Here is a 21,169-nt window from a genome sequence, read left to right on the forward strand (position 1 = left end):
GAGACACAAGACCACAAATGAACATGACAAACAAGGATTCTGGAATCATTCTAGATTTGAACCATAAGTGACAAAGAGCAATCTAATTTCAAAAAGTTCATCAAGCTTTGATGTGCCAACACCATTTCATGACTTAACTAAGTCTAACACAGTTGCTCCCACCACCAAGAGCAGGAACTTTCAAGTGGTTCGTTGCCTGCAGCTATTTTCTACAGGAGACTGCAGGAGCATGTAATATTCAAGAGAAGCTGTCTACATTTTTTTGTTTATAATTCAGCTGCTATTGGTAAGTTATACTGAGACAAAATAAACCTAGAGAGTATTTAACTGACAATTCTATTTACACTCCAAGTGGAAATTATTTCACTCCAGTGATTGAAAGACTTGAACACGTAAAGTTCAGACGTGACACATTTATAGAATTTGAGTGAGATTACCAACCAGCTAACTGAATACTCCAATTTATAAAATGAATGGTATTCAAGTAACAGAATGCATTTTTAACTAATTATATTAATAATCTATGAACTAGCAATACTTTTTGTCATTTTACAGAACCCAATTTTTAAAAAAATACATTCAAATATCACAGAATCCTTGATTTGAACCAACTCAATTTCAGTTTTCAGTTGCAAAACATCAAGATTTTATATCTAGAAGACAAGAGATGTACATAAATTTTAACTTCTCAGTAGCAGTTTAACAAATCCTTACATTGCTTTTTGACTTTATTCAGCATTATCTTTGTGAAACTGTAAATGCATGAAAAAGCTCCAAAAGCACAACTCTGGCCAAGTACATAACTTGGAAGTTATCTGAAGGTTAGGAAGCATCACAGAAAAATTAAAGCCTCTCCTATCCCCCAGTTCCACGCCTCCGGGTTCTTTTGGATGGTTGATTAGTTGAATTTAAGCTTATACACCAGCCAACCTTAAGTTTACCAGAGCTAACTTAATACAAGCAGCAACAGAAATTCAGGAGTTTGTGTCAGGTTGCACAAAGCCCACCGGTAGACAACACTGTAAAGTGTCACTGGTTTTGTCAAGAAGGACCAACCTATGAGTTACAGAGCAAGATTTATTCGTCAGACATGGGATTCAATCAATATTTTTCTCCTTTGTATAACTTTGAGGCTTTTTTAGTCTTTGATTAATCAGAACAGCATGGGGATTCCAGCCCGCTCACCTCCAGGGCTTTCAGCAGCAAAAGTATTCATGTTTATGCTAGAAGCAAGGCAGCTCTCACACCATGGTTCATTTAGTAATGAAACTGTTATTGTGCCATAAAAGAAAACAAACTATGTTTACCCAATAACCAGATCTGTGGTACTGAGTTCGTGACTGATCACCAGGAAGAGAGATCCACAAAATTATGAGTTGAGGATAATGAACAAGTGACACCAAGATGACAGAGATTAATGACGGTCAATTGCACAATCACTCGTGGTATTTATTTCTCTGCACCCCACCAGCCAGCCCGCACATTATTCAATACCAGATAAATACTCCAAGAACAGTAATAAATAGATCACTGATTTAAGGCAGAAAGACTATGAAAAACGGATAAAGTTGTTCGGAATGGCCAAGCGCTACAAACGAGAAGGAAATAATCAATCACAAATAGAGACGGAACTGCCAAGAGTTAACAGGGGGACTTATACTTGGAGAACACCTCGCTGTAGGAGACGCCAGGAAATCTCATTCCCAGTCATTTAAAACAGCGAAACTCCCGGAGAGCGCAAGAGCGGCGGCGCAGGGCGATCCCGGGGCCCGGCGGGCGGCGCGGGGGCTCTCAGGGCGCTCCCGGGCCCGGCGGGCGGCGCGGGGGCTCTCAGGGCGATCCCGGGGCCCGGCGGGCGGCGCGGGGGCTCTCAGGGCGATCCCGGGGCCCGGCGGGCGGCGCGGGGGCTCTCAGGGCGATCCCCGGGCCCGGCGGGCGGCGCGGGGGCTCTCAGGGCGATCCCGGGGCCCGGCGGGCGGCGCGGGGGCTCTCAGGGCGCTCCCGGGGCCCGGCGGGCGGCGCGGGGGCTCTCAGGGCGCTCCCGGGGCCCGGCGGGCGGCGCGGGGGCTCTCAGGGCGCTCCCCGGGCCCGGCGGGCGGCGCGGGGGCTCTCAGGGCGCTCCCCGGGCCCGGCGGGCGGCGCGGGGGCTCTCAGGGCGATCCCCGGGCCCGGCGGGCGGCGCGGGGGCTCTCAGGGCGATCCCCGGGCCCGGCGGGCGGCGCGGGGGCTCTCAGGGCGATCCCGGGCCCGGCGGGCGGCGCGGGGGCTCTCAGGGCGATCCCCGGGCCCGGCGGGCGGCGCGGGGGCTCTCAGGGCGCTCCCCGGGCCCGGCGGGCGGCGCGGGGGCTCTCAGGGCGATCCCGGGCCCGGCGGGCCGTGCAGCGGCCCTCAGAAGCGATGCCGAGGCGCTTTCCGGCGGGCGCGGGCGGGCGGGCGGAGGCAGCGGCCCCGGCCCCGCCCGCGCGGCCCCGGCCAATGGGCGGCGGGCGCGGCCCCAGCGCGGCGAGCAGGCCCGGCGGGGCCGCCGTGACGCACTTGGGCGCCCGCCCGCCCGCACGGCTCGGCACGGCTCGGCTCGGCACGGCTCGGCCCCCCCGCCCCGCGCCCGCGGCCACAGCGCGGGGCACGGCCCGGCCCAGGCACCGGGCACGCCGGGGCGGGGCTCGGGAACGGAGCGCTTTCTAGCCCGCCCAGGGCAGGGGGGCGGCAGCGCTATCCGAGCGGCCAAAAAGTAATTAAAAAATAAAACAACCCGCCAAACAAACTACAAACCCCAAAACGACGCCGAGCCAAACAACCGGCCGCCCACTCGCCCTCAGCGACTCGAACACCGGACTCGGCGGTGATCGAAACTTTGTGTCACCTCCTAACGCCGCATCCCGTGGGAACACAAGAAAGGAGAGCCGAGCCCGGGCAGTACAATAAATAAATAAAAGCAGCGAAAGAGGCGCCCGATCGTTTCCGCGCCTGCACTCGGGGGCGAGGAGAGGGGAAAAAAATTAAAAATATAATAAAAATGGGGTCGGTGGGTCCCGGATTTGCACGGGGCACACGGATTACACAACGCCGGCCAGCACGGCCAGCGCCGGGGATGCGCTCGGGCACGGAGGGGGATTCCCGGAAAACACGGCCTCCAGCCCAGCCATCTGCGGCCGCTCATCCTGTCCCTGCCTCCCTAACCCCACAAACAACTACAGCTATATATACACATATATCTATATATACGTATTTTAATCCGTGTCGGGAAAATAAGCGCCCAGAAAAGAGAAACGCCAGGAAAGCTCTGGTTTCCTACCTGGGCAGGGTTCAGCTCAGTTCAGTGCGTGCCGAGGAGGAGGGGGCAGAGGAGCACTATCTAAAACAAAAGTGGCGCCAAAACCCCCCAGTAAGAAGCACTCTCCTTCCTCCTCCTCCTCCTCCTCCTGCCGCCCTCCCCCTCCGGGGCCGGCGGGAGCCCAGCGGGGTTCCAGCAACACGCGGCTCCCGGCATCGGGCGGCCCCGGCACAAGTTGGCAAGCGCCCTTTCTTTACAAAAAAAATAAAGGAAGCCGAACGGAAACTGCCACAACTCTTCCTCTTAGCGGACAGCCGCCGAGGAGCTCGGCCAAAGTCACTCGGAGGGGAAAACTCGACCCACAAAGGCCTTTCCCGAGCTGGGCGCCGGGGCAGCGAAGGGAGGCGGGGGGGAAGGCGCAGGGCAGTCCCGACGTCCTCACTGGGGCCGAAGGAGCCCCGCTCCCGCCAGCCCTCCTGTACGGCCACGGGGAAGGGCGGCCAGAGTTGCCCCAGCTCCGGGAAGAGAGGCTGACGAGACAAACCCCGGCCCCTCGGCACTTCCCAGCGCGGGGAGCCCGCCGCGAGCGGGCTGGAAGAAGAACTCGGCTGCTGGGCAGCCGGGAGCAGGGGGCCGCGGCGAGCGCTGTCAGGAGTGCGAGTCCCCTGCCCGCGGCCTCCGCCGACACTGGGCCCCGGGGCAGCGGCAGCCGCCCCACCATTTTCTGTGCGCGGCCCGGCGCTGCCCCCGAGCGCGGCCCGGGCCCCGGCCCCGCTCCCCTCGCTCGCCCACCCGAGCGGCCCGGCTGGCCCGCACACACACCCCACGCACACAATGCCCGAGTCCTCCATCTTGCCGGCAGCCCCTGCTCGGCTCGGCAGAAGGGGGGAGGAGGAGGAGGAGGAGAAGGCGGTTCTCCATTTTAGCTCGCCGAGCGCCGGGCCCGGCCTGCCCGCGGCCGGCTCTGGGGAGGAGGAAGGGGGCCGGGGCGGGCAGGGGGGCCGCTTTCGGCGCCCTCTGGCTCTCTCACTCGCGCTCCGCTCGCCTCCCCCTCCCCGCCGCGGCGCGCCGGGAACGGGGGGTGGGGAAGCGGGGGGCTGGAGTGTTTTCGCGGCTCGGCCCCGCCGTCCTCCATCTTGGCTGCGCGCAGTCCCCGCGGCCAGCCGGCCTGGCGCCCCGCGCGGGCCCGGGCGCCGCGGGCCCCGGCCCGGCCTCTCCCCGCCGCCGCGCACCGCGATCCCGCGTCCCCCCGCCAAACTTCCAGAAGCTTCGCCGCCATTTTCTAACTTACCTTGCCCAGTGTCGGCGTAGGCAGCGAGGAGGCCCCGGCGCGCAGCTCCGCTCCCGTAGCCCCGGCGCGGCTCGCCGGCTGCGCGCCCGTCCCGGCCGGCGGCGGGCAGTGGGCGCGGAGGGGGCGCGGGGCGCGGGCGGGTCGGGGTTATTTAATTTGGCGGCGGCGCTGGGGATTGTTTGGGGTGTTCGCTGCTCGGCGGCTCGCGGGCGAATGGAGGGCGCAGGCGCCACCTGGCGGCCGCCCAGCGGGGCCCGCTCTCCTGGGCCTGGGGCGACACCTGCCGGCCGGCCGCGGCCGCGCCGCGCCGAGCGGGTAAACAAGGTGCGGCGCATGCGCGGGCGGGCCGGCAGCGGGGCCCGGCGCGGCCTAAAAAGGAGCGGCCGCTCGGACACGGGGCCGGTCCTGCCCGGGCACCGACTGCCCTGACACACGGGCCGGGCACCGACTGCCCTGACACACGGGCTGTTCCTGCCCGGGTACCGACTGCCCTGACACACGGGCCGGGCACCGACTGCCCTGACACACGGGCCGGGCACCGACTGCCCTGACACACGGGCTGTTCCTGCCCGGGTACCGACTGCCCTGACACACGGGCCGGGCACCGACTGCCCTCACACACGGGCTGTTCCTGCCCGGGTACCGACTGCCCTGACACACGGGCCGGCCCTGCCCGGGCACCGACTGCCCTCACACACGGGGCCGGGCACAGCCCCTCACACGGGGCCGGGCACAGCCCCTCACACACGGGGCTGGCATTGCCCCGGGCATTGCCCCTCACACACGGGGCCGGGCACAGCCCCTCACACACGGGGCTGGCAGTGCCCCGGGCATTGCCCCTCACACACGGGACTGGCAGTGCCCCGGGCATTGCCCCTCACACACGGGGCTGGCATTGCCCCTCACACACGGGGCTGGCAGTGCCCCGGGCATTGCCCCTCACACACGGGGCTGGCAGTGCCCCGGGCATTGCCCCTCACACACGGGGCTCCGGGCACAGCCCCTCACACACGGGGCTCCGGGCACAGCCCCTCACACACGGGGCTGGCATTGCCCCTCACACACGGGGCTGGCAGTGCCCCGGGCATTGCCCCTCACACACGGGGCTGGCATTGCCCCTCACACACGGGGCCGGGCACAGCCCCTCACACACGGGGCTGGCAGTGCCCCGGGCATTGCCCCTCACACACGGGGCCGGGCACAGCCCCTCACACACGGGGCTCCGGGCACAGCCCCTCATACACGGGGCTGGCATTGCCCCTCACACACGGGGCTGGCAGTGCCCCGGGCATTGCCCCTCACACGGGGCTGGCATTGCCCCTCACACACGGGGCTGGCATTGCCCCGGGCATTGCTCCTCACACACGGGGCTGGCAGTGCCCCGGGCATTGCCCCTCACACACGGGGCTGGCAGTGCCCCGGGCACAGCCCCTCACACGGGGCTGGCAGTGCCCCGGGCATTGCCCCTCACACGGGGCTGGCATTGCCCCTCACACACGGGGCTGGCATTGCCCCTCACACACGGGGCTGGCATTGCCCCGGGCATTGCCCCTCACACACGGGGCTCCGGGCACAGCCCCTCATACACGGGGCTGGCATTGCCCCTCACACACGGGGCTGGCAGTGCCCCGGGCACAGCCCCTCATACACGGGGCTGGCATTGCCCCTCACACACGGGGCTGGCATTGCCCCTCACACACGGGGCTGGCATTGCCCCGGGCATTGCCCCTCACACACGGGGCTGGCATTGCCCCGGGCATTGCTCCTCACACACGGGGCTGGCAGTGCCCCGGGCATTGCTCCTCACACACGGGGCTGGCATTGCCCCTCACACACGGGGCTGGCAGTGCCCCGGGCACAGCCCCTCACACACGGGGCTGGCATTGCCCCTCACACACGGGGCTGGCAGTGCCCCGGGCATTGCCCCTCACACACGGGGCTGGCATTGCCCCTCACACACGGGGCTGGCATTGCCCCTCACACACGGGGCTGGCATTGCCCCTCACACACGGGGCTGGCATTGCCCCTCACACACGGGGCTGGCATTGCCCCGGGCATTGCCCCTCACACACGGGGCTCCGGGCACAGCCCCTCATACACGGGGCTGGCATTGCCCCTCACACACGGGGCTGGCAGTGCCCCGGGCATTGCCCCTCACACACGGGGCTGGCATTGCCCCGGGCATTGCTCCTCACACACGGGGCTGGCAGTGCCCCGGGCATTGCTCCTCACACACGGGGCTGGCATTGCCCCTCACACACGGGGCTGGCAGTGCCCCGGGCACAGCCCCTCACACACGGGGCTGGCATTGCCCCTCACACACGGGGCTGGCATTGCCCCGGGCATTGCTCCTCACACACGGGGCTGGCAGTGCCCCGGGCATTGCTCCTCACACACGGGGCTGGCATTGCCCCTCACACACGGGGCTGGCAGTGCCCCGGGCACAGCCCCTCACACACGGGGCTGGCATTGCCCCTCACACACGGGGCTGGCATTGCTCCTCATACACGGGGCTGGCATTGCCCCTCACACACGGGGCTGGCAGTGCCCCTCACACACGGGGCTGGCAGTGCCCCGGGCACAGCCCCTCACACGGGGCCCGGGCGCGGTGCCCTTGCAGCCCTGCAGCAATCGGACGCCGCGGGCCGGGCCGGGCCGGGCCGGGCCTGAGGGCCGTGCCCCGCTGTGCCGGCGGGCAGCGGAGCCGCGCTGCGGGAGCCGCGGGCCGGGAGATAAACGCCCGGTGCCCCGCGGCTGCCGGGTGCCTTATCTCGGCCGCTGCAGGACAGAGGCGACGTCTGCCGGCGCCGATGGCAGCTCGCCCGCCTGCTCGGGAGCGTTCCCGGAGCGCTTTCTGCTTCTGCCCATCGCCCAGGGTGTCCCTAGTTAAAGGAACGTTTGTGGGCTTCCTTTTTTCTCCTTGAACCTAAGGCCATCCATATAAGCAGTACAGAATTCTTAAAGTGATCAGATGTACAATTTGTGACACTCGGGTTTTTTCACTTTATTGTGTAATGCTAAGCACATTGCTCATGCGGAATAGTTCCACGTAAGATTATATTTAGATTAGTCAGCACAATAATAGTTTTGTCCTGGTAATTAGCGCCTAATCACCCTCTTGTGTTTATCTACTTATAATTTTGGGGACAGCGTTAGCATAACTAAGCAGTCGCTAAGGCGAGTTACTCTGCTCAGCCGCCTAACAAAGGCAGGATACTTAAGGGAAGAGTATCCACCAGTTCCAGGCTTTTCAAAACTAAGATGAGCCATCCCGCAGAGAAACTAACGCTTACAATGGAAACCGCGATCAGATTAGGAGCGTTTGAAAAGAAACTAGGGGAAAAAAAAAAAAAAGACACCTAAAACCAGTGTAATATAAATTGATGACACCTAGGAATTCTAGATACAATCTGTCAGTACACGAGACAGGCTTACAAAAATAAATTACATTCTGTAGCTTGAATTCACATTTCAGAATAGTTTTGCACCTTCTGTCAAGTTCAGGGGAAACAAAAAAGAAAATAAGCAGAACGACTGCCTTGTAGGGAACAGTTTAAAATAGCATCCTGAATGCCCAGTCATACAACTGCGTTCACGGTTTCAATTACAGCTACACATGCTGATCTTCAATGTTAATCTGATAGTGTCTGGAAATCGTAGAATAGTGTGTTAAGAAAACCCCACCAAACTGATGTAAGCCTTAGTAATTATCCATATTGTTCTAAAGCGACGCTTAGGAATGGATGGAAAGGTGCCTTTCCCTGACAGAGTCAGCTTCTGACTGCTGCCAGACAGACCTTTCCATAAAAATAAACGACAACATTTTGCCTGCGCACAGAATTCCAGTAATGTGTCTTCTGCCTGAGATACAACAGGGATAACTCATATTCCAACTCAATCCGAAACTTTGCAGGGCTGTAGCAGCTCACCGCAGGAGCTGGCAGGAGCACAACACGGGGCAGCTCCAGTCAGCTGCGCACGAAATACAAGTACAGCACACGTATTTCGTTTTATTCCTAAAACAATCGGTAGTTCCCACAGCTGAGAGGTTCTAGGCAAGTGTGCTTACCTAACGCGAAGAAGACATGACAGTTTCTAAGGTGTGGTTTTGAAGGAATGAGTGTGCAAGCGCTGACAATACCGTGTCGGAATTCAGCCCATTTCCAGCGCTGGCCCAGGCCTTGCCAGCCCCGACCCCAAACACCTGTGGGTGTCCCAAGGGCAGAATTTGCTTTTATCGGCCTGTGACAAAGCACGGGAGCGCTCCGGAGACCAGACTGCAGGCGCAGCCGCGCTTTGCGAACCGCTGCTCACTGAGGCTGCCTAAGAGGGTTTCGCAGTCGGCGGCTGGATTTCCTCCCTCGCGGTCGTCCCATTCAGCTGTTCGCTCGGCCCCGTGTTTGCCTCGAGGGAGGAGGGAGGTTGGTTCCCCAGGCTCCGATTGCCGGCCCGCAGCCCCGATCCCCGCTGGGAGCGGCTGATGGAGCCGGAGCGCTCGCTGCGGGTGCTCAGCGCTGCCCCGAGGCCCGGGGGGTTTCTGCCCCGCTCCCGGGGCCGCGCAGGGAGCCCTTCGGTCAGCTGTGCCCCGGGAGGGCTCCTCACCTTGAACGGGGCCAAAGGGCCCCTCTGAAGAGCCTCAGTCCTGCACTTTCCTCACGAGGGGACCGTGCTCCTGGGACTGAGCCTTCCAGTTGATACAACAGGGAAGAAAGATGATGAAATGCAGTTCCCCTGCATTTCAGAGTGGGCTTCTACCATCGGTTCACACTTCGGGAAAATAACAAAGACCATCCTGAAGTTTCTGTATAGTTTTAGGACACTAGCATCCTTTCCAATACAATGAAAAATACAAAAGAAAAATAAGTGCTATCTAAGCATTATAAAGAAATAGAGCTATTTTGAATTCTGACCTGTCTAGAAAGGATTTATATCTGATAAAAAAGTTCTGTCAAAAACCAGGAGAAAGTATTTCACAGGACTATGTAATCTTTCTCAAAAAAGCTACTCCTCAGGTGCTTCAAATTTCACCATTTCTGATATTGAGCCAATTTAGAGAGGATTTAACAAAGACTTTACAGGCACTGTTATTATGCTTGATCCAAAGGGAGCTTCATGATCAGTCACACAGGAAACTGAGCAAGGAGAGGGCAGATACCAATTCTGTGTCTGAATTAATGGCCAGAGGTTCACCACTAGAGAAGATCAGAATGAACTCAAGCTGCCAGATGGCTGATTCATTTTCCCAGGCAGGAGATTCATGCTCATGCTGCTTCCTTTTCTTTTCGTGCTTCTTCCTTTTCTTTCTCCCGCAGAATAGGAGCCCCCTCTGCAGTCCCCTTTCCTCATTTGTATTATTAAAAAACCCCAAATAAACAAAACAACCAATCAAAACCAAGCAACAACAACAAGAAACCAAACCCACCCCCCCACCAAAAAAACCCAAACCACCACCCCCCACAATCATTTATTTATTTATAGACTTCTCTTTTGAGACTTGGCTAAAGAAAGCAGAATTTGTGTACGGGATTAGTCCCAAGGTGAGGTGGTAGCCTTGAGGGCCTGTGTTGAATAAGCCATGGCCATACTTTTGTCTGGTGAGATGGGTACAGAGGGGAAGTCTTCCCAGGCAAATTTTTTTTTTTCCCAGATTTTTGAATCTGGCTTAGTCACTCCAGGGAAATCTGCTCTAAATCCTTTTGAAGATGAGCTATTACATAAGAAACAAAAATAAAGACCAAAAAATGGGTTACTTTCCCATAATTTGCAGGAGATTGCACATCAGGAGCTCCTTGGGTCTTTTCCTGCTCTGTGAATAATTTCTTCCTTTTTCCATTTCTGTAAGTCTCCCCTGAGTGCCCCTGTTTCTCGCCAGGTCCTTCCAAACACCCAACGCTTGCCTGAATTTTCTTTGATGCAGTGAGTTTGTTCCTGCTCCTTCTGTGGAGGAGCACAGAATCACGCTTTGTCCCGTACCACGACAAAGGAAGGAAGTTGTAACTGCCCTTCACGATCAGCTCTAAAAATGAACAGGATCCCAGTAAGTGGCAGATGCCTTCCTGCCAATTGCATTGTGAGCAGCACCTTTCTCAGTGCTCTGTGCGCTCCTTGCCCAAAGCTCATTCCCCTCCTTGGCTGAGGTGCTCGTCCCAGGTCTTTCTTTGAGATACAAGTCCCTTAGCCAGGTTCTAAAGCTCCCCAATGTACTCCAGTTTCTGCATCTAGGGAAGTTTTGGAAGACACAGGCAAGACGTTATTTGTGTCCTTTGGTAAGTCCAGGCTGAGGGAGCATGAATCAAGGTCCATTTTCTGAGTCAGGCACTATGACAGCGTCGGTGACAAAGTCTGAGGAGGAAGCACAGGAACCAGAGGAACGTGTTTCCAACTGGCTAGGCCAGGTGAGCGGCAGCAAAGAACAGAGTGTGTGACAGAAAAAGGGCTGGGGTAAGAGGCTGCCGAGAGCTGAAATAAAGTCAAGCAGGCCGAGCAGCACAACTGGTGCCAAGCAAGGGAAGCAGCTTCAGCTGAGAAACAGCTACAGCCCAGTGAAACAGGGTTGTGAAACATCCTGCCCTGGATGTGTGGGGCACCTCACCCATCAGGAACACAAACCAGTTCCCAACTGGTCAGAGCTCGGAGGGCTCCAGCCGTGAGATGGACGTGGAGCCTGGGGGTGCCCAGAGGGGAGGCAGGAGGCTGGCAGGTGGTTCGGTGGGGTTAGAGTGGAACTGAGACAGAAACGACATTATTCAGCTCAGCCTCTGCCCAGGATCATAGAGCAAAACAATTAGAAACAACAAAGTCAAATACTTTTGTGTTTAAGCTCTGAGGAAAATCCTCTATCAAATATACGTACAGCACTCGTCTGTACGTGCAGGCAGACAGGATTTGGATGATGTACCTTGGTCTTTTCCCCACAGACTACTGAGGCTGGAACTTAGGGGGTTAAAGGGGAAGTCTGGGCAATGGGGGTTGTTGCTGACAGATAAGGTCAAGGAACAGACAACTCTTTCAGAGTAACTTGTAGGGTTTTCCGGGGCTGACCTACCACATTCCCAAGGTCCTCTATGTATGCCTGTCCCTAGCATGAGTTTCCTTCGGGTTAGTTTTCACTTCCAACCAACTCAAGGTTTCTTTCAGACTGCTTCTCTCAGGTCGCTCCCCTGCTGCCAGTTGTGTCTGGGGCTCAAGGCCTTTTTTGCTGCCTGGGCTCTGACACAGTGCGTGTGGAAGCAAAGCAAAGTGTGGTCGTGTCACTGGCCGAGATTAAAGGTTTTTGTTAATGGCACAATGCATAACAAGTACCAAGGGGCACAGCAGTTTATGACATGTTGGCGGGTTGCACAGATGTTCAAAACCGTTAAGATAAAAATATTTTTTAGCCCGTAACTTTCTTTGTGTGCCAGCAGCAGCCCTGCGAAGCCTCAGTGGCAGCAGCTGTGAAGGAAGTGTTGTCCCCTGCGTGGCAAAGGGCGCAGCTGGGATGTCACCACGAGCACCAAGGACAGCAGTCCCCATCTCACCGCCCGGGAGTCCCCAGTGCTCCATCCCGTCCCTCTGGCTCCAGCTGTGGGCCTGGCAGAACTGAAGTTTCCCACCTGGAACATGGATCTTCTAAAGCAGCCACGGAGAAGGGGAGCAGCTCCTTGAGCCGGTGCGTTCAGGAGCTGAGGCCACCCCAGCTGCTCTGGGCAGCAGCTCGGGGAGCCTCTCCAGCCTCTGGCCACCGGCCTTGCTGCCAGGAGTCAGTGGCGCAGAGCAGAGGGAACAGAACAGTGTGGAACAGGGCGCTGCTCAGCCCTCAGTGCTGCAGGGAAACTCTGCCGAGGCCAGGAAAAGCTCCCGCCCCTCCTCTGCCCCGGGCAGAGCTGACCTTCACACACCAGCACCCGAAGCTGAAGCTGCACTCCTGGAGGGCAGAGCAGGTTCTCCCCTCGCGGCTCCTGAGGACCAGCAAAGGTCAGTGCCCTGCCCACGCTCCGTCCTGGAGCAGCACAGACCGCCACGGCCACGTGCCTGCACTGACCTCTCTACAAACACCAAAGGACAGTGGACACCGGCCACTGGAAGAAACCAGTATCACTGGATACTGACACTGGACACCGCACAGCTCCCAGGGAACGCAGAAATCACCTCCCAGGGCACCTGTGTCCTGCTGCTAACCTCCTTTCCAAAGCCCCTGTGCTCCCCCTCCATTCCTTTGCGTCCTTCATTCCCGTCTCTCTAAACACTCAGCCCGGCATTGGAGGCCATGGAATTTCTCCTGTTTCTTTAAGATACTGAAAATCAAAGCAAATTGAAAAAACATCTTCCTAATTCAAGCTGTCAGAATTTGATGACTGTGCTAATTATTTTTTCACATTTAGTCTGAATAGAACTCTGATTATAGTTTTTTTTTTAATCCTAAACCTACAGAGCAGTTATTTTGTCATCTCACTAAAAGGCTTTTAACCCTTTCCTGTCCCTAAGTGATTACAATTTGAATTGCTATACAGCTGTATCTTTTATGGTATCAATGAAGAAGCTGCAGTAAGGGATAGGTATATAAAAATATAAAAGCACACACCTTTTGGCAGCTAACCAGCTTTACCACGAAGCAATCACGCCGTGTAGGACAACGTGTTTGCTCTCCATTGCAGTGAAGGGTGTGTGTGTGTGTGACCCACTCCCAGCTTTCCCCAGACAATTTACAAACTCCATCTACACCTCCCTGCTGAGATTGTTTGGTTACAGTTTAAGCTCAATCGGGTCCATCCCTTTCGCAGACAGGACTTTGAGCCTCCTGCCAGGCTCTGCAGCCTGAGCCGGACCCAGCTGAGCCCAGGAGCCTCTGGCATGACTCAGGTCAGGCTGAGGTAAGACCCTCAGTGAACGACTCAGCACCCCGGGGCAGCCCCAACAAACTATTTCAGCAAGGCTCGAGGCTGAAGGCCCTCTGATTTCCCCTATTTCAGCAAGACACAGCAGCTAAGGCTAACAACCCCTCCAATTTCCCCTGCCACGGACAGAAAACCCTGCCTGTAAGGGAGAATGGAGCTGGGAACAAGGCTGCCAGCACTGCCAGTCCTTATCTCCTGAAAAATCCCTGCATGCATCAATTATCTGAAACCTGAAACTCCTCACTAAGGCACAGAAAGACAAAATAAAACTGAATTCTTTACGAATTTCTAGTCTATTCCCAAGACCAAATTCAACCATAAAAAATAGCAAAACTAATGTCAGACTTCTAATTAGCAAACTCTAATCTATATAAACAATAGATTTTATTTCCTCTCCGATTAATATATATTCATTATCCTTAATAACACTCAGGTTAAATTAATATGTTTAATTACAAAACAAAAAGCAACAAAAAGCAGCATTCTGTTTTTTTTTTAATGTGAGAATCAAATACACTGATCAAGGAACATCTGGGTTGCACTTTATTTTAAATATTCATACCATTACACAGCACAGATTTAAAAAAATAGAAAAGGTAGAGAATAGATTTCTGTGTATTCAAAACTTTTCCAACATGAAAAACTATGTTCTGTGTATTTTATATTCTGAACCTTAGTGAGCAGAACTCAAAAATATATACACAGAACATACCAGCAGTTCCTCAAAATAAGGAAGTGACATAATTAAGCAGTGATCATAGAACAGCTGTGCCTGTTACAAAGCTGGGACACTTTCACAGTCACAAATGGAGGATCAGTCCACCAAGAAATAGTTTAAGTATTTTAAGGTGGCTCTCATTACAATAGTTCTTAACTTTAAATTTAAATGCTGCAAACTGACACGAACAAAAATGAAAGATTTCTAACATTTCTAATGGATTTTAAACCAGCATTTTCTAGGAGATGAAGTTTAATCTTCTGCTGTGGAAGCGTAAGATGCGAAGCAGTGCAAAGAATTAGTAGATAAATCAGTTAGGATGATGCTGTGTTAAAAAGAACACCAAGAAAAATGTCACAGTGAACATCTTTTTGTGCAGGGGCAAGTTTAAAATGAGCCTCCTCTCATGAAGGGCACAGGGTATAAAATCGCCTTCATTTTTCTTGAGTTCTCTTTTAATTAATAAAATTAATGTACATTTTCTAAAATGAGGGATCTTTGTGAAAAACAGATGGCTAAAACCAGTTTACTGAAGACAATTTATACATCTGAAACAGAACAACAGGCAGGGAGACAGGAATGAAATCAAACCAGACACCCACAAAGCAGCACAAGGTAGCACAGTTACAGCAGCAGCTTCATGTGTATTGTGCGAATTATGTCACGACCAAAGTTAGAAAAAAGACTATTTTCAGTCCGACATAGTATGTTTCAAAAGGTAAAAATCTCAGGTATAATATACATGTATACAATTGTATTTCGAATTAACTCATTTACAGATTTTATATAGGGACAGGCTCTTTGTACAGCTCTATCTGCACAACTTGAGTCATACAGAGTCCTACCAAAGCGAGGCAAAGGAATGATCACATAAATAAAGGTTTACATTACTTGGGCTTTCCCAAACCAGGTCTGTGAACTGAAGTTACACAAAATATACATATTTGCCTTTCATACATATTGCTTTTTACATACCAAAAATTCACTTAAGGAAAATAATTTGTAAAGTGTTAAAACGCGTAGAGCTTGACAGCAGAGAAACCTAAACCCTGCCATATGGTTACACTCTGGAACGAACTGCATTTCTTACAGTACATCACACATTTCCAAAGTAATAAAGCAGGAAACCTTTGCATCCACAGTGCTGTGATTTCACTAATACATGAAAACTTCCTGTACTTTGATGATACCTGCACGACACAGGGGGCACTCACTGAGTAACTGAGCACATTCCTTACAGGCAACCAGGTGGCCACAGGGGATGAAGACCACGGACACGTCCTTGGCCATGCAGATCTTACAGAGCTTCTCCTCCTGCAGACGTCTCAGCTGCTCCTCGGTGCTGATGTCTAAGGAAAACGGGCACACAAAAGGAAGTTAACATACTTACTACCACTGAACCTCATGCTTTCTTTATTTTCTTTCTTTTGACACACAAGGACAAGGTTTTCTTCATAGGATTTAAAGGTCTTACCCTTAAAAAGAACAAAGAAAAATTACAAGAGAGAGGAATCCTCTCTTTTTATTTCCCCTTCCATCCCATTACACCTCCCAGGCCCGTGCAGGCAGAGAGTGCATCTATCTGTATTTGTGAGGGCTTGAAATACCTCTAGAATTTAGGATATGCATATTTCAATCTGGAACCATTCCTTTCACAGACCTCTCACTGACAAGTTCCCCAAAATTTGGGCAGAAGGTGAAAGAAAGGCTCATCGCTACTGGGTAAGTCATTTGGATTTTATTTCTTGTTCTGAGTTTTCCCAATGAGAAAAATGAGGACGTGACTTCCTTCCCTGCTCCCATTTTCAGAACGCCCCTATTTCAAAAAGCTCCAACTCTGTAACACAGCAAGAGTCCATGTGGCACTGCACACGAGCTCTTTGTTATTGCAATATGCCCCGTGTGACAATACAGAATTCAGACACCTTCTCCTGCCACCTGGGGGAAGCTCTGCACAGCCAACCACCAAAGCAAGTCCAGCTGCACCGCAAGTTCTCCTTCGCCCACAGTGTCCATTAGAACCTTATTAGAAGGAGTGGCTTGGTCAGATCTCTGCTTATCTGCCAGGCTGATGGTCTTTGCCCTCCCCGTGAGTTCACCCACACCTGAACTGTCTTCAGCTCCAAGTCCCCCGGAGCAGGACTCCTGGGTTTGGCCTGTTTGCAGAGTGCCCCACAAGGGCTGTGAGCACAGTCTGCCTCGCCCAGCAAAGCTGGAGCACCAAGAACTGAATGGAAACACCATTTACGTGCACGCTTGTTCCTACTGGCCAAGAACAAAAGTACTCCTGCCCAAACAAAATCATACACTGCCCAATAAACGCCCCCACTGTGACTTTTTGCGTTGAATACATTAAATACACAGCGTGTCCCAGTGTCTATTTCACTTTGCCACATCTACAGTTTCTCTTATAACTGCATTCTGGTGGTCATTCTTGCTTTTATTTGTCAATGGAATTGTCACAACGATTTTGGCTTTTTTTGTTAGCACATGCAACCTTTCCCAGAAGCACACCAGAGTGTTACACACCTCTGAGACACCAATTCTACTCATTTTAGAGATGTTGTTTATAAATGCTGCTACACTCAAATGTTTTTTTAACACTCTATTTGCTCAGGGGTTTTTTTTTGAATGTCCCAAACCAAATGTCTTTAATTCTAATTTACAATAGTGTAAGTTTACCACAGGTAAGACTGGGATCAAAGGGGAGAATAAACAGATAACAGTAAAAATATTTCACAGACTAAAGAACTGATATGAAAGTACACACAGAGGTTTTGTAACTGAATAAGCTCATCTTGCTCAACTGGGATTTCATTTGGTTCCTCTTCCCTTGTATTTTCTTTCTGAGCACTTAAGTCTGCTACCAGCTCCTCAACAGATGTGTGACTTTCTCCAGTCCTCTGCCATCTCTTTTCCATGGTGTTCCTAATCTCAGACAAACTGAAACCCATGGCTATGGCACTTTGTACCAAAGGATTCTGTAAGAGATCATCTAAAACAAGAAATTAAAAACAAAACAAAAGCACTTTAAGAAGGAGGAATCTGATTATCTGATAGTACTGACTACTACCGACTACTACAGTACTCTAAGACACATATTTGCAAACAAATATGTAGCCAAAGGAACCGCATTCCCAATTTGAGAATTTTGCTAATTGTAAAGACTGCAGATGTGAGTTTTCTTCAATCCTGGCTTTCCCGGTCTCCCCTCATCTATTTACATTATAGAAATCCTCCTAGATTTGCTGTTCGAGTCAACTACTTCAAATTAAATAATGTCCTGTGTAACTATCATCACAAATTCTGTAGCTGAATGTTAAATGAAATTTATCCAAAATTACAAGTCACAATGGACAAGTGACATTACATCAATTTTAATTCAGTTCAGGGAAGAAAAAACCCCTCATATACATGCTGAGAGAAACCAATGAAGAGTTTGAATTTATGAAACCGAAACACAGCACCATGAGCAAGGAAGGTCTATCCATGGTGGGACACAACACTTCTTGGGGAAACCACTGTTCAGTCTGTTGGGCCCTCCCCTTCCTTTCACTTATCAACACCGTTCAAACGGCAGAAGTTTTCAATTTTTAAAAACAAACACTTTTTTAGAGGCTCTTTTATTTTGACTCTCATAAATGAGCAGTGCGGGAGAGGTTTCATGCAGGTTTTGTGCAGCAGGAACAGCTCCCATTCCCTGGGATGAAGCTGCCTGCCTGGCCTCCTGCCGCCCCTTCAAGTGTTTTGTGCTTTAGCTGCCCGGCATTTGTGAGCAGCACTGCAGGAACGTGCAGTACTGGCACACAATAAACCACCTCAGCTTGCCCAGCTCCCTCATCCCTGCCTTGCACAGCCCAACCCTTCCTGCCCCAGGAAAACGGGCAGTTCCTGCTCAGGGCCCTCTGACATCCATCCCAGAGCACCGGGGATTCAGCACTGCACACTCACTGCTGTGACGCTGCAGCCCACACAAACCTCCTCCAGGGCTCACAGCCTCCTCTTTACAGCACTGACCAAATCACACTTTTATTTCCTCTGAGAGAAATAAAATACATTCTGCAGCTCTTTAGAAGCAATGCCAGAGTATCATCCAACAATTTGCCTGTTGTGCTTCATTTTAAAATGTAATAGGGTTCTTTTTAAAAGGAACCATTCCTGTCACTATACATTCAAATATGGATATCCCAAAATGGGGGAGGGACGTTTGTTTTAAACAGGTACCTTTAGGAAGTATTGGCCCTTCAGCAGCTTCTGGCTAAAAGTGAAATATAAAGAAACAAAATTACAATTCTGGAGACAGTACAATGAAATGCATACAGTTACAAAATAAAAAAAAAAAAAAAGAGCTATTTGATCTCCAGTTATTTTAGTGACAAAAGGTAACTTCATAGAAAAACCGTGTGGATTTTTTCTATTTTAACAAAATGATTAATAAGCAAGAAACTTACTGTTGAATCCCTACATCCATCTCTTAAGTGAACATTATTTATAAATTCTATCCCCTTTTCCTTGGTCACAAATCTGCACCTAAAAACAAGAATATTTAGATTTAATAAAACTGCATTGGCAGCACAAAATTGTTAAATAACTATGGAAGCTTTGCTAAATTTCCTACCTCATACAAACTGCCTGCTTTTCAAATCTCTAAACGTTTAGTCTACATCTGTGATGTCACTGGAGTATTTCTAGGAACATCTCAAACACTTAAACAATCCTTATCTTTCTCACATTTTTGGTGGAAAGGAAAGTTTAAGAGTTGTTGGCCATGACAGCTCACGACACATTCCTAAGCAAATGAAAACAACCATTATGACAAAAGCTGGTTCTTTTAGTCTTTCCCAATCCCAGCAGTCACTGCTCAGACAGGAGCCTTCCACACTTTCATTCAGCATTTTGCAGCCAGTCTGAGCCATGGGCAGAAGATTCTGGGAATGCCACAACTCCTGACCAGAGTTCCCCAGCTCCAGCACTTTCTCCACCCTCAGGAGCAGACACACTGCACTGAGGCTGATGTGCAAACAAAACCCCAAAAAGGACTCTTCATGACCTGAGGGGAAGTAATCAAACCTGATATAATTTAAGTAACCTAAACCAAAATCAAACCCATAAAAGAGGAGTGAAATGCAGGAAGAAAACATTCCTTAACTATTCACTGCACCACGCTAAAAACTTGCAATCATATCTCTTTCAAGTGGCAGAGACTAATAATTTAGAAAAGGGAACAGCTAATGCGTAAATACCAATCTCCAACTTGCAGAGAGCCTTTCCCCACAGAAGAGGAATTGGGAGTCAATGCATAAAAGACACTGATTTTATCACTCTCATACAAGTAACTAAGGCTTTGTATTTGGAGGCTTCTGTCCACGTGTGGGAACTACTGAGTCATGCTGCTCTTCCTTTCCTCAAAACAGATTTTAGGCAACAGTGGCAGTCTTTCTGAGAACTACTTCTGGTACTACTGCTACGACTACGGCTGTCTGGAATCCTTAATCCTCCCAAATTAGAGAGAACGATGTTTTCTATTCCATGCCAGGACTGACTCCTCCAGGTTTGTTTGCTCTGTGGCAGCTGTTTATTCATTCTGTATCTTGGTATAAGTGACAAACTTTTAGGTGTCCCAAGCTACTAAAAGAACTGTTACAAAGCAGGACTTGGATAACAAGGAAAGGCCCTCAGATACATATTGACAAAAGTACACAATTCTTCTTGCTGAGAAAGCAAGCATCCCTTAAATCCAGACACAGGTATCTTCCCTTTAATAACACTGCAAACAAGAAAACATCAAATTATTTGCATAAATCTAAACAGTGTTAAGCCATAATCAGCCTTCTCGAGCCTTCATTAGCGTGCTCTGTCATTAAAATGCACCAGAGTGTAAATAAGCCTCAGACACACACCAGGAGATGCCTTACCCAGGAAACCACTTGGCATGTTGATCCCAAGGGTCTTCATTTTCCTTCCATTCCTGCAGTCCCCCACCACAGTGGAAACACACAACGTGGTCACTATTACCTGAGGAAACACACAAGAATAGAGCTGTATACTTTGTGCAGGCAGAATCCCAAGGTCTCAACAGAAATGTTATGTTAAGAAAACACTTCTTTTACTGATTTCCGATTTTACATAAGAACTGTGGAAAGCAGTTTACAGAGTAAAGAGATTCTGGCAAATTGTTCAGCATAAAATTTTAAGAATTGGGTTTTCTCATGACAAGACACTTCCTCATGTACAATTCTCTGTAAAAGGCATTAGCCATTTCAAGGTCTGCCTTACCTACGCTATAGAATCCAGCTTCTGCAAGTCGCTCCTTGTCAACAGGATATTTCCAAGATAAAAATGTCTGTAAACGTTTGCCATATTTTGCCATGGAGGGGTTCCTTGGGTGCTGTGCATTGTTCAGACCACTTACACCAAGCTCAGCAGGAACAGATTCACTTGAAACATTTCCAACATCCCGACCCAGGACAAAAAGGCATTTGGGAAAATGCCTCTTGTGTTCTGACCAAGCCCTGTCACCGGGTTCCCAGTTCTTCAGCTTTCCCCCACAACAGAAACATGCCACTTGGTCACCAACACCTGTGTAATAAAATCCAGCATTAGCTAATTCCTGTGGTGTCACCTGGCCATTGAGGGGCCAGTTGTGGAAAGACTTTAATCTTGTTTCTTCACCGCACATAGCAGGGTTTTTAGGATACAAACTATCTGACATATCCACAACCTGCCGAGTTCTCAAAAGGTAATCTGCCTCCACATCGGGGTCATCCAGAGCACACGGGAGGGCTGAGTCACTGGAACCATTTTCAGTTCTGTTCTGGTCGTTCTGGGCAGCAGGATCCATGTCACTTTCCAGAAAGGCAGCTCCAGTGATAACCTTGCAGTTGGGGAAAAGCTGCTTGTGTCTCTCAGCTGCAGAATGTCCAGGCAGCCATCCTTCAACAGCTCTGTGGCAGCCGGAGCTCTTCGCTCTGTCACTGTGTCCAGCCTGGGCGCAGCCAGCCGGCGCTGGA

General features: G+C 51.8%; 2 protein-coding genes across 7 annotated transcripts in view; both read right to left on the reverse strand.

Moving 5' to 3' along the window:
* The window catches only part of STAG2 (STAG2 cohesin complex component), a 65,033-nt gene extending 60,271 nt beyond the window's left edge, over nucleotides 1-4,762 (reverse strand). For 2 of the 4 annotated variants that reach the window (XM_066202677.1, XM_066202673.1), the window contains exon 1: nucleotides 4,566-4,762. The gene's annotated coding sequence lies outside the window, so the exon portion shown is untranslated. Of the gene's footprint in view, nucleotides 1-3,295; nucleotides 3,483-4,105; nucleotides 4,163-4,565 lie in introns of those variants that run through there. The other 2 variants (XM_066202675.1, XM_066202674.1) reach the window with 2 other exon arrangements.
* A 9,157-nt stretch (nucleotides 4,763-13,919) lies between these two features.
* XIAP (X-linked inhibitor of apoptosis) lies at nucleotides 13,920-21,101 on the reverse strand. 3 transcript variants are annotated; one of them, XM_066202399.1, is made up of 6 exons: nucleotides 20,436-21,101; nucleotides 20,075-20,174; nucleotides 18,611-18,689; nucleotides 18,384-18,417; nucleotides 16,930-17,154; nucleotides 13,920-15,508 (listed from the first exon to the last, which is right to left on the reverse strand). In XM_066202399.1, exons 1-6 carry the CDS (start codon nucleotides 20,998-21,000, stop codon nucleotides 15,315-15,317), a joined length of 1,197 nt encoding a protein of 398 aa, XP_066058496.1. In that variant the 5' UTR covers nucleotides 21,001-21,101; the 3' UTR covers nucleotides 13,920-15,314. The 3 variants fall into 3 exon arrangements, with proteins under 3 accessions (XP_066058496.1, XP_066058499.1, XP_066058498.1); XM_066202401.1 differs by having other exon boundaries at nucleotides 15,392-15,508; nucleotides 16,967-17,154; XM_066202402.1 differs by lacking the exon at nucleotides 16,930-17,154.
* Nucleotides 21,102-21,169: the final 68 nt, after the last annotated feature.

Source organism: Chamaea fasciata, unplaced genomic scaffold, assembly GCF_029207755.1.
Source record: "Chamaea fasciata isolate MVZ Bird 193981 ecotype frontalis unplaced genomic scaffold, bChaFas1.0.hap1 SCAF_22, whole genome shotgun sequence".
Taxonomy (NCBI): Eukaryota; Metazoa; Chordata; class Aves; order Passeriformes; family Sylviidae; genus Chamaea; species Chamaea fasciata.